General features: G+C 42.8%; 1 protein-coding gene across 1 annotated transcript; it reads right to left on the bottom strand.

Moving 5' to 3' along the window:
* Nucleotides 1–2,987: 2,987 nt before the first annotated feature.
* On the bottom strand, nucleotides 2,988–5,897 carry LOC113729257 (uncharacterized). The gene is made up of 4 exons (XM_072083822.1): nucleotides 5,746–5,897; nucleotides 5,061–5,631; nucleotides 4,530–4,817; nucleotides 2,988–4,382 (listed from the first exon to the last, which is right to left on the bottom strand). Exons 1-4 carry the CDS (start codon nucleotides 5,895–5,897, stop codon nucleotides 2,988–2,990), a joined length of 2,406 nt encoding a protein of 801 aa, XP_071939923.1.
* Nucleotides 5,898–11,867: the final 5,970 nt, after the last annotated feature.

The following is an 11,867-nucleotide window of genomic DNA, read 5'->3' as shown; positions in this document are numbered from 1 at the left end:
GGTGAAGTACTCAATCACCACCAATATAAATCGATGTCCATTTGAAGCAGGTGGATCAATTGTACCAATCACGTCCATACCCCACATTGAACAGGGCCACGGGGCGGTCATGCTATGCAACTCAGTGGGTGGAGCGCGTATAATATCACCGTGCATTTGGCATTTTATACATCTCCGGACAAAGTCTATACAATCATGCTCCATAGTAAGCCAGAAGTATCCGATTCTCATGATTTTCTTCGCTAGCAAATGGCCATTCATGTGAGGTCCACAAACGCCACTATGCACTTCTTTCATCATATACTGAGCTTCATCTTCATCAATGCACCTTAAAAGGTTCAAATCAGAGGTTCTTTTGTACAACACTTCACCATTTAAGAAAAATTTGGAAGCCATTCTACGCAGAAAACTCTTGTCCTTTGTACCAACATGCAGAGGGTAAGATCCAGTTTTGAGAAACTCCTTAATATCATTATACCAAGGAACTTTGTCAGAGGGCTTATCTATAGTCCAACAGTGAGCAGGTTTATCTTGAAATTGAATCTGGATCGGTTCGATCTTCAACTCATCTGGATACTGAATCATAGAGGCTAAGGTGGCCAAAGCATCGGCAAATGCGTTTCGGGCTCGCGGGAGGTGTCTGAACTCCAAATTTTGAAATTGCTTGGCCAAAGTGAGCAAACTACAATGGTAAGGCAAAATTTTTGAATCTTTAGTTATCCACTGCTTCAAAGTTTGGTGCACGAGCAAATCTGAGTCACTGAAAGCTACCAACTCCTTGATTTCCATTTCTAAAGCCATTTTGAGACCAAAAATGCAGGCTTCATACTCAGCCATGTTGTTTGTGCAAGCAAATTGCAATTTGGCAGCGGCAGGGTAGTGTTTTCCTTCGGGCGAAACCAGAACAGCTCCAATTCCAGCTCCTAGAGAATTTGAAGCTCCGTCGAAGAAAAGCCTCCATTCAGGGCTCTGCTCACTTATATCGTCCGTGGCGCCTACAAATAAGATCTTTTCATCAGGGAAATAGGTGTGAAGTGGCTGATAATCATTGTCCCTTGGGTTTTCTGCTAGATGATCGGCTATAGCTTGCCCCTTGACGGCCTTCTGAGAAGTGAAAACAATATCGAACTCCGAGAGGATTATTTGCCACTTCGCCAAACGCCCAGTCAGCATCAGCTTCTCCAAAAGATACTTCAAAGGATCAGACCGGGAAATAAGATACGTGGTATGACTCAACAGATAGTGTCTCAACTTCTGGGCTGCCCAGGCCAATGCACAGCAGCTTTTCTCAATGAATGAATAATTAGCCTCGTACTGCGTGAACTTCTTGCTTAGATAGTAAATGGCTTGTTCTTTCCTTCCAGAGTCATCGTGCTGACCTAGAACACACCCTACTGCTCCTTCAAGCACGGATAAATACATAATCAAAGGTCGGCCCGGTTTGGGTGGCACCAGGACCGGAGGCTGCAGCAAATAATCTTTAATCTTGTCGAAAGCCTGTTGACACTCCTCATTCCAGTACAACGGCACATTCTTTCTTAATAATTTGAACAACGGCTCACATGTGGCCGTTAATTGGGCAATGAACCTCCCAATAAAGTTGATCTTTCCTAAGAAACTTTTCACGTCCTTCTGAGTTGTCGGCACTGGCATCTCTCGAATGGCTTTGATTTTTGCCGGATCTATCTCTATGCCTCTCTTGCTCACGATGAAACCCAACAATTTACCAGCTGGTGCCCCAAAGGCGCATTTCGCAGGATTTAACTTTAAATTGTATTTTCGCAGCCTTTCAAATAGCTTCCTCAAATCATCCAAGTGGTCCTCCGTCCTTTTAGACTTGATTATGATGTCATCCACGTAGACCTCCATCTCCCGGTGGATCATATCATGAAATAGGGTTGTCATGGTCCTCTGATACGTTGCTCCAGCATTCTTTAAACCGAAAGGCATGACTCGGTAGCAAAAGGTACCCCAAGGCGTAATGAAAGCAGTCTTCTCCCTATCCTCTTCTGCCATCAAAATTTGGTGGTAGCCAGCAAAACAATCGCAAAAGGATTCAATCTCATGTCCGGCAGTATTGTCTAAGAGAATATGAATATTTGGTAGAGGGAAATCATCTTTAGGACTGGCTTTATTAAGGTCTCTATAGTCAACGCAAACTCTCACCTCTCCACTCTTTTTTGGAACAGGGACTGGGTTTGAAAGCCAAATTGGGTAATGGGAAACAATGATAATGTTGGTTTTGAGTTGTTTTTCAATTTGTTCTTTTATTTTGAGGCTCATATCTGGTTTGAATTTTCGAGGTTTTTGCTTTACGGGTGGAAAAGAAGGGTCTGTGGGTAACCTGTGCACTACCACGTCAGTTGAAATACCAGTCATATCATCATAGGACCACGCAAATACATCCTGAAACATAGTCAAGAACTCAAACATCTCCCTTTTCTGGCTCTTATTCAGATGAATACTAATCTGCACCTCCTTAACTTCATCCTCAGTTCCAATGTTAATCTTTTCTGTTTCTTCCAGGTTCGGTTTTGGTTTTTCCTCATATTGTTCAAGATCCTTTGCAAACGAATCGGATACTTCCTCATTATCACTCTCGCTTTGGAGTTCGGATTCACAAACCTCCAAGTCGTGAGTGATATAGAGATTGCCATTATCGAATTCCAGAATTGTGATATCCAAAGGATCAAATAATTTTATTTTTGGCCATCTGAAAGAATTAACGAATGTGGGATAATAAGCAAACAAACACACAACCGAAAAATAGACAAGCAATATGAATATAAACAAGCGAATAAACAACACAACAATGACAAGAACAACTTGTGCATTTTCATAAAACCTTTGATTGAAAGCAAATGGAAATGAAACTTAACAATATTTACATGCGCAGACGTTAGTCAAAAAGGAAATTGTTTTCATTGGCTATTTACAAATGCAAAGGTATTTTCATGAATTCACATGAATGATAAACCCCTTTCATTTTACCGAAACTCCTTCCGAACGGGCAGGGACTCGACAGTCCAATTGGGAATTGATCCTTCGGGAATGTCAGGAAATTCAGCTTCGCCTGGAACAATATCTTCAAATGTTGCCCCAACGAACAATTGGGCCAAACTTGCTTCAATTTCGTCAACTGGGTTGATTTCTGACACGATCACCTCAGCTGGTCGTGGGAAAGTATAATGCAGGGGTGGAATGTCAAGAACCCCTTGCCTTCCTTCTTTCTCCGCTCTCTTGCGCTCCTTCATCTCCTTGAAATCCTTGGCGGTTGGTCTGAAACCCAAACCGAAGGTATCCCTCTTTTCTACTATCTTCACTGGCCTCAGGATCCCTTGCAGTTCACGCCCCAACCCCTTGTCGAATTTGTATCCTCCACGAATCATTTCTCTGGCCATCATTACACTGGCCTTTGAGAGAGTTCGTTCCTCCGTGGTTATCCAACTTACGGAGACTATATCGGATGTGTTGTGAGGGGACATGGTAACACTTTGACTACCCTCCTCTTTAACTCCAGAATTGGTGATCACCAGGCAGTCCTCTTCAGCAAAGATAGTGATTAGTTTGTCATTTACCACGAACTTGAGCAATTGATGCAACGAAGACGGCACAGCCCCCGACTTGTGAATCCATGGCCTTCCAAGTAAGATATTGTAAATGCTCGGGAAGTTCATGACTTGGCAAGTTATTTGAAATTGGGCCGGCCCCATCTCGATTACTAAATCTGCCTCTCCTATTGGCTCCCTCTGCGCTCCATCAAACCCTCTAACAATAGTCCCTGAAGGCCTCAGCTTGATGTCTTGCAATCCTAGTTTCTCTAAGGTACTCCAAGGACAGATATTCAGTGCGGATCCATTATCGATTAACACCTTAGGCAGCATTTTTCCGTTGCACCTCACTGTTATGTACAACGCCCTATTATGTCCGATGCCCTCCGTCGGCAATTCATCGTCAGAAAAAGCAATTTGCTTGTTGAACAATACGCTCCCAACCACGTTTGAAAAATTATCAACAGAAATGTCTCTCGGAATTTGAGCTCTTGTTAATATGTCAATCAATGCATCCCTATGCACGTCCGAAGAGAAAAGTAGGTCCAACATGGTTATCTGGGCAGGTGATTTGCTTAGCTTTTCCACTATGTTGTATTCACTTCTCTGGAGTCGTTTAAGGAAATCCACGGCTTCTTTCTCGGTGATTGTTGGTTTGATGGGTGGCTCAGAACTATTAGCTTGAATTGGAGTAGTAGTCTCAAATGGATTTACAGTCTTCCCCGATCTGGTAACTACTGACACTTCCTTCTTTGCGGTTGAATTTTCCCCGATCTGTATGCTAGGCTCATCGTAATTCCACGGCACTTGTTGCAGACTTAATACGGGCTCCTGTTTCGGGAATTCGATGACTACTGGTTTCAAAGCTTCATTCTCCGCTGGCGTGAGATCTAAGACAAAAGGCTTGTTATCTTCTTCGAATGGCAACTCTATGACAAACGGTTGATCCGTGACCCCAAACACTTCAGCTTCTATTGCCAATTTCTTGATTTGTTCCTCGTACTCCGCATCGTCCATAATAACCCCAACATGCTCTGGTAAGGGGTTTTGATTTACGTTTGGCCCTTGTGGCTCCCTTTTTCTGATCACGATTTCTCCAGACTCAACCATATCCTGAACTTTATGCTTAAGCGCCTTGCAATCCAAAGTTGCATGCCCAGGTGCCCCCGAATGATACGCGCAAACAGCTTGCGGGTTATACCAAACGGGCATGCCATACGGGTAGGTAGGAGGTGGTACTGTACCAATTTTTCCAGAAGCCCTTAACTGGTCATACAGTTGGTCTAAAGGCCTACCTAAATTGGTAAAAGTACGGCTTGGGGGTCGGTTGTAAGGTTCATGAGGTTGAGGATGATTGTAAACAGGTCTATTTGGAGGAGGAAATCTTGGGTTATATGGTGGACGAGGTCGGTTTTGGGGTGGATTTGGTTGGGAAATTTGGAAAGGGGCTGAAGGTGGGTTTGGATAGCTTGGGCGAGGTCGAGGGTGGTGGATGTTGGTAGTATATACAGGGTGCGGATTTGAGTAATAAGGGTAATGGGGTTGGTAGATTGGGTTGTGTTGGTAACGGGGTCGGGGTGAAGGGTCTTGGTTCCAAATAAAGGTTGCATCCCCCTCCTTTTTCTTGAACGGTGGCTTTTTCACATTGCTTCCTTGACCTTGTAAAGCATCCAACTGAGATTTAAGGGCGGAGACATTGACAATCTTCCCAGCTCTCACAAAGTCATCAAACTCCTCAAGTTTATTTACAATTGCAGCAAACGAACATCCGGTCATACGAAAAATCTCTTCGAAGTACGGCGGATCATGAGCTTTTATGAAAGTACGTATGATTTCATCCTCGGTCATGGGCGGCTCGACCTTTGCAGCTACTTTTCTCCATCTCTTAGCATAGGTCTTGTGGTCCTCAGAAGGCTTCCTTTTCGTTCCTTCCAGAGTAGTCCGGGTGGGAGCCAACTCGCAGTTGTACTCGTACTGTCTCACAAATGCATTAGACAAATCAATCCAGGTTTTCACGTCTTCAAGCTTCAGGTTGGAATACCAGTCAAGCGCATCCCCTTCCAGACTCTCGGGGAACAACCTTAAAGGCAAATTCTCATCGTCCACGGGCTTTCCCAATTTATTGGCAAATAGTCGGAGATGTGTCTTGTGATTACCCGTCCCATCATATTTGTTAAATTTAGGGGTTTTGAACCCCTCAGGCAACTGCACGCTCGGAAAAAGGCACAAGTCATCATAATCCAGGACTCCCTGCTTGTTCAACCCCTGGCTCTTCCTTATAAATTCATCGAAACGATCTAGACGTTTGAGCAACTTCATATCAATCGGAGCAGAAGATTCACCCATTTCAGGCTTATTTTGGAAAGTGTGCTCCGGTATCACGGGTTCTGCGGTGGTTTGATAGAAAACTGGTGGGTTCAGATGCATGTTTGGGTCGCCTTGAGGCTGAAATCCTTGCCCATAAGGAGGATAGAAAGGAGGATTTTGAGTAAAAGCAAATTGCGGATTTACAGTCCCCTCAAACGTAGTTTGAAATGGAGGAATAACAAATGGTTCGGATTGTGGTTGTGTAGCGGGTACAGGTTCAGGTCGCACTCCGCTACTAACGAGCTCGTCAATCAACTTCTTCTGAGCGGCCATTTCTGATGCCATTTCCCCAAATTTTGTGAGTAACTCTGTCAACTGAACCCCGGGACTTGCAATCTCTGGCTGGGTCGTTGCAACGGTCTTTTCCGATGACTCTTGCTGGGTACTCATGTCTACACGATTCCTTTGGGCCTTACTTCGGGATCGCGTTATAATGGGGCTTTGTCGAGAAGCTATGGTGAAATGTTACCTGAGAATGCAAAAGACTTCTTTAGATGAACCAATCGTTATTAGATTTCTGCAATTTATTCAAAAGGGAAAAAGAAAAAGGCATGAGTTAGTAATATTCAAACAACTCGGATGCATGTCCTACGGGGGGACCCTTTTTGTGCCAAGGGTAGGCCTAGCATGATACAACACTTTCGGAATGAGACCCGTTAATCAAACCTGTTATTTGACAAACACTTTTGTGAAAAGAAATTCATTTCATTGCAGAAACCAGATACATCTGTTTACATCATATCGCGAAGGCGATTTCGTACAAGATCACCAAAATTCCTAAGCCTATCTAGTACAGAGTCTTTACTTTCTCTTGCATATGGCATCTTGACACGTTCGGCTTGATCATATAATTCCCCACATTTCCGTTTCATATCTTGGCGCCTTTCTCGCTCCTTCTCATATAACCTCTTGTTCTCTTCTGCCTTTTCTTTGTGCGATTCGATGGATTTCTTCAACTGTACCACCTCCATGTCCTTGGCTTTAATGATGGCTCTCAGCTTCTCAATTTCCTCATACGGCTCATGTTGCAACCCTTGCGTGGTGGAATCTTTCAACCAATCCTCGTATGGTGCGGTCATTACCCCCTTCTGTTTGAGCTCCGGAAGATAACGAATGCTTCTATCGTCGGATATTGTTCTCCAAGATTCAGTGATTCGGCTCTTCATAGGGATCTCTTTTGGGCATACCCCCTGATCAAAGAAAATGGTGACTTCACTAAACTCGGAAATCGGTGGCGGCCCCTGAATGCGACCTAGTTGTCTGAGAAATCTCTTCGGGGTATACGAGATGATTCCTTGAGTACCCAGCAAGAGAACACGTTCGGATTCCTTAGTGCGAAGTATCGGCTCAGAGCAGTCTGTCCAATCTAATACCCACCTAATGTTGAAATCTTGCAATGTTTCCAAGTAGTCCACACATTCGGATGCGTTCTTTGGTAGATCTTCCTCGTTGACTCTTTTGGGATGCGTGACTATCCAATTATATCCAACCACCGGCAAACTATCGGCAACTGATGCTCGTCTCTTAAAATGTCCCGTAGCCCATATGTATAAAACCAAGTTCGCCCCATGGAAAAACTTTTCTCCTTTTCGACAACCAGTACAAGCTAAGAAAATATCTGCGAGAATGGTCGGGACTATAGAACATTGCTTACCCTGAATCCCTAAGAAAAGGTCATTCACAATTTTTGCTGATTTAAAGGCTATCTTCTGATCTTTTCGCGGAAAAAGATAGGTCCCCGCCATAGCTACCCCATATACTAGTGACCTTCTGCTCTCCCATACGGCTTTGGAAGTGAACACAAAATCCGTCACATGCCTCTCGAATCCATCGCGTGGCGCAAATCGTTCAAACAGAATATTCACGGCGACGCCCTGATCTGACCCTCGTAGCACGGACTCTTTCAATCCTATAATTTGACAAAATTCGGCCTTGTCGGAAGTAAATGGAAACACCAAGGCAGTTCCACGTGTGGGCAAACCCAGGAGGCCGGCTACTTCTTCGAGTGTTATAGTCATTTGCCTATTGCCTATTTTAAAAGCAGTACACTCGGGGTCCCAAAGATGAACTAAAGCCTCTACCAAATAATTGTTGGATTTGATCTGCTTAAAGTCTCCAATTGGTCCTAAAAATTGGGCTACTTGATTCAGCTCACTAGGTAACATGAAGGTGGGCCATTGTTGAACCTCAGTTGACGGTATTAACAATTGGTAGATGCGGCGAGGGCAAGCCATCTGATAATGAAGAAGGTAGTTTGTCAATTACCTTACCCACGAGTCTCATTCCTCCAGTTATGCCATAACTTAAACGTGCAGTCCCTTGAAGGGTTAAATACCCATGGGACACAAAAGGGTTGGTTTTATTCCTAAAACGGGATTCCCTACGTGGCGTTCCCTTTCTAGGCTTTATGCATGATGCCATTTGATTAAAACAACAAAATATGCAATTTGAAATGAAACATGACCTAAGGAACCCTTTATTTGCCAGGGTAGGCCTAAAATGGTATGGCATTATGAATTTATGAACAAAACACTCCATAATTTGTCAAACGTGCAATAGCCTATCTACAAGGGTAGGTCCTAAAAGAAAGTCATGCCAGACCTTTTATTTCCTTAGGTTTAATGAATGCAATGGGGACACAAAACCAAGAAAAGTTAGTTCAGCCAAGATAAATACACATAACACATTGTAATAACAAGATAAAGCAAACAAAGAAATAAAGCAATAAAAAGGAAAAAGGGGTTGGACCCTTCCCCTCGTGAATAGTGTCCCTAGCTTAGGATAAGGCCGACTCTACCCTAGGCAAGCTATCATGGATGCATGAGGTTGGGGTTCACTAATGCATCTAGACTCGATGAGCTCAGGTCCCCGAGCCTTCAGACTTAGAAACCAAGGGTCACCAATCCCAAGGTTCTTTGTCGGTGGCTCGAGCGATTCCCCAAACACCGCTACGCACACATCGTGTCACAGCTACGTGTTTGAGTGAATCTATCAAAACCTCAATCTTCGACCAAAAGCTGAAGGCTATCAACCAATAGCTTTAAGTGGAAGATTGAGTGACCCATTGGAACATGCTACACACACATCGTGTCGTGATCACATGTCCAAGTGAGTCACCTAATCCTAATAGGGTAGAGTGGCGTGACAAGCCACTAAAGAAAAAATAAAAGGGATAAAAGAAGTGAAGCGTATGCTCGTATGCTAGTGCTCGTTTGGAGGGGAAGGGTCAAGAACCAACGCGAGGCTCTAGGGCGACCCATACCTCCCAAAATGCAATGCAAGCGCGAGATAACAAGTAAACATTCATTCAAACATACATTCGTGAGTCGAGGGATTGGTTTGATTACGTACATAAGACAAAAGGTCCTAAAAATGAAAAATGCAATCCTAATATCCACATGCTATACATAAAAGGGGTAGAAAAAGGAAAAGAATGGCTAAATCAAATGCTTGGACCCACTTAGAAAATCCCCAGTGGAGTCGCCAACTGTCGCGCCCCACTTTTCGATTGGGTTGAATGTGTATGTGTGTGGTGTGTAATGTGTGAACGTGTGCAAAATGAAAAGTAAAAGGCCATGGGACTTAGAATGCGACGATTTGGCCAAGTGAAGTTCAAAAGGGTTTTTTTTTGTATCAAAAATGGAGTCGCCACTTGGTATAGAGTTAGGGTGTACCAAGTCACCCAAAAAGTGTTTAAACCCTTTTTGAGAACTTTTGGGTCTGCGTAACCAAAAGAGGGATCGGGGGTCACATTTGACGAAGGGGAAGGCAAGGACAGAAATCCAAGGCACCCCTTCGACCTAGCCAAGGCTAGTTGCGTGACTTAAGCCAATTTTCCTAATTTTTCTACCCAAGGTATGTATCGCGTATTGGATATGTCTATATGAATGCAAAAACCTAGACCTAGGGGGATTGGGGGAAATTTCTCTCCAAAGGTTGAGTGGTGCCAATCACATTAATTGTGAAGCCCAATAATGATCCTTTTGGAGAGGTCACACCTAAACCTAAATGACGTGAAAAATGAGTGGAATGCATGCTATGTGAAAGTGTGAGCTTGTGTGAAGTGAGAAAAATGATAAAAGTAATAAGATAAGAGTGAAGGTGTGCAAATGTAGATGAGAGTACTCGTGTGCGAGTGAAGATAAAATGCTCGTGTGCAAGCGAAGATAAAAAGTGTTCGTGTGCAAGTGAAGGCAAAAAAAAGTGTTCGTGTGCAAGTGAAGGCAAAAAAAGTGTTCGTGTGCGAGTGAAGGTGATAAAAGGTGCATGTGTGCAAATGAGACAAAAGTGAAAGTGTAATGATAGAGTGGATTGAGAATGCATGAGCCTAGGGAATTCATGCAAATTGGGTACGGGGAGACCTAAATCGTGACTTGATTTTCCCTTTGATTAGAAGGCGAAACTAGCGTGCTAAGGCTATCGAGTAGCCACACTCGCTCGTTTCCCTTATCGGAAGGGGACACTCAAGCAAAATGAACCCTATAGCTAGCATGGGATGCAAAACCTAAAGTGAGGGGAAAAGGGGGTCGAGAAACATGCCAAATGATAAACTAAGGAGAAAAATGCGTGATATGTGGTGATCATGCAAATAATGCATTAATGAAAATCCAAGGAAAAATCCTATTGGGTCTAGCGTTGGACTAGCCCATCTATGAATTCCGACTAGCGTTCGACTAGCGGAAACGTACATTCATCCATTCCATTCATTCATGGTTATGAAAGCAAGTAGACATGCCAAAACGCTCGTAAACACGTAGCACGTAGCACTTAGCATGCTCGACTAGATGCAAGAGCCTACTAAAGCAATTTAACATGTAACAACAAAAGCAAGCAACCAGGGGGAAGGGGAAGTGGACCAGATGCTCTCCGAGCCCTATCTATTACAAGCCAAGAGGTGTACACATACCCCATGAAAGCATAAAGGGAAAGGGGAAATGGACCAGATGCTCTCCGAGCCCTATCTATTACAAGCCAAGAGGTGTACACATACCCCATAAAAGCATAAAGGGGAAGGGGAAATGGACCAGAGGCTCTCCGAGCCCTATCTTGAATAAAAGTAAAAGCCAGTAAATGCATGCAAGGAGATAAGGAAAGCGAAGTAGACATGCATATTCATATAACACGTAGGAGCACGTAGGGTCAAATGAAGTGCAAATAAAGGGGTAGAATGTACCTCCCTTGAATCGACGCCCTAATGTAGTGAAGTTACTAATTTACCCTCCAAAATAATAAAAAGGTCAAGGTACCACTTAAATTGTCGAATAAACGCATAAAATAACCATTAGACACGAAAATGGTAATTAATCACGAAAACAAAAATTAGATATGAAATAGACCATGCACATGCAAGCAAAGTTCGATCCCAAATGAAAGGTCTCAAAATCTAAAATAGAATGCTAAATTGAATGATCTAAGGTGTAATCTGCCTCAATCAAATGCAAGAAAATCACGAAAGGAAAAAAAAATGGAAAATTATCTATTAAAGTTAAATAAAAAGATTAACTAAGCAAAATTAAAATGAAACGGAGCTAAAACTATAAACTCTTCCAAATTATTAAGCTTCTATGGTTTTATCCTAGAAATTTGTTAAACATTATCCAAAAATCACATAAAAATGTGCCAAAGCCAATTGCCATGTAAGAGGGAAACAATTGCAACACTAGTCACCCATTCGAGCTCAATCGAAACATTTAAGAATTTCAAAGGTCCCCAAAATAATAATAAAGCCGAACAATAATTGAAATGCAAACACTTTAGGACCTAATTGCCAGGAAATGGAATGTAAGGGATCAAGGCATCTCAAATAATCAACCTAAAACATGAAATTGACACATTGAGAACATTTAAACGATTAAACACCCCATGAATCATAAAATTTGAATCCAATTGAAAGAGAAAAGAAAGATTGAAAAATCATTTTTGATGAATTTCTTCCATAAAAAGCACATT

The sequence above is a fragment of the Coffea arabica genome, chromosome 3e, assembly GCF_036785885.1.
Source record: "Coffea arabica cultivar ET-39 chromosome 3e, Coffea Arabica ET-39 HiFi, whole genome shotgun sequence".
NCBI classification, from domain to species: domain Eukaryota; kingdom Viridiplantae; phylum Streptophyta; class Magnoliopsida; order Gentianales; family Rubiaceae; genus Coffea; species Coffea arabica.
Note: the sequence above shows the minus strand (reverse complement) of the source record. Positions and strands in the feature narration are given on the sequence as shown.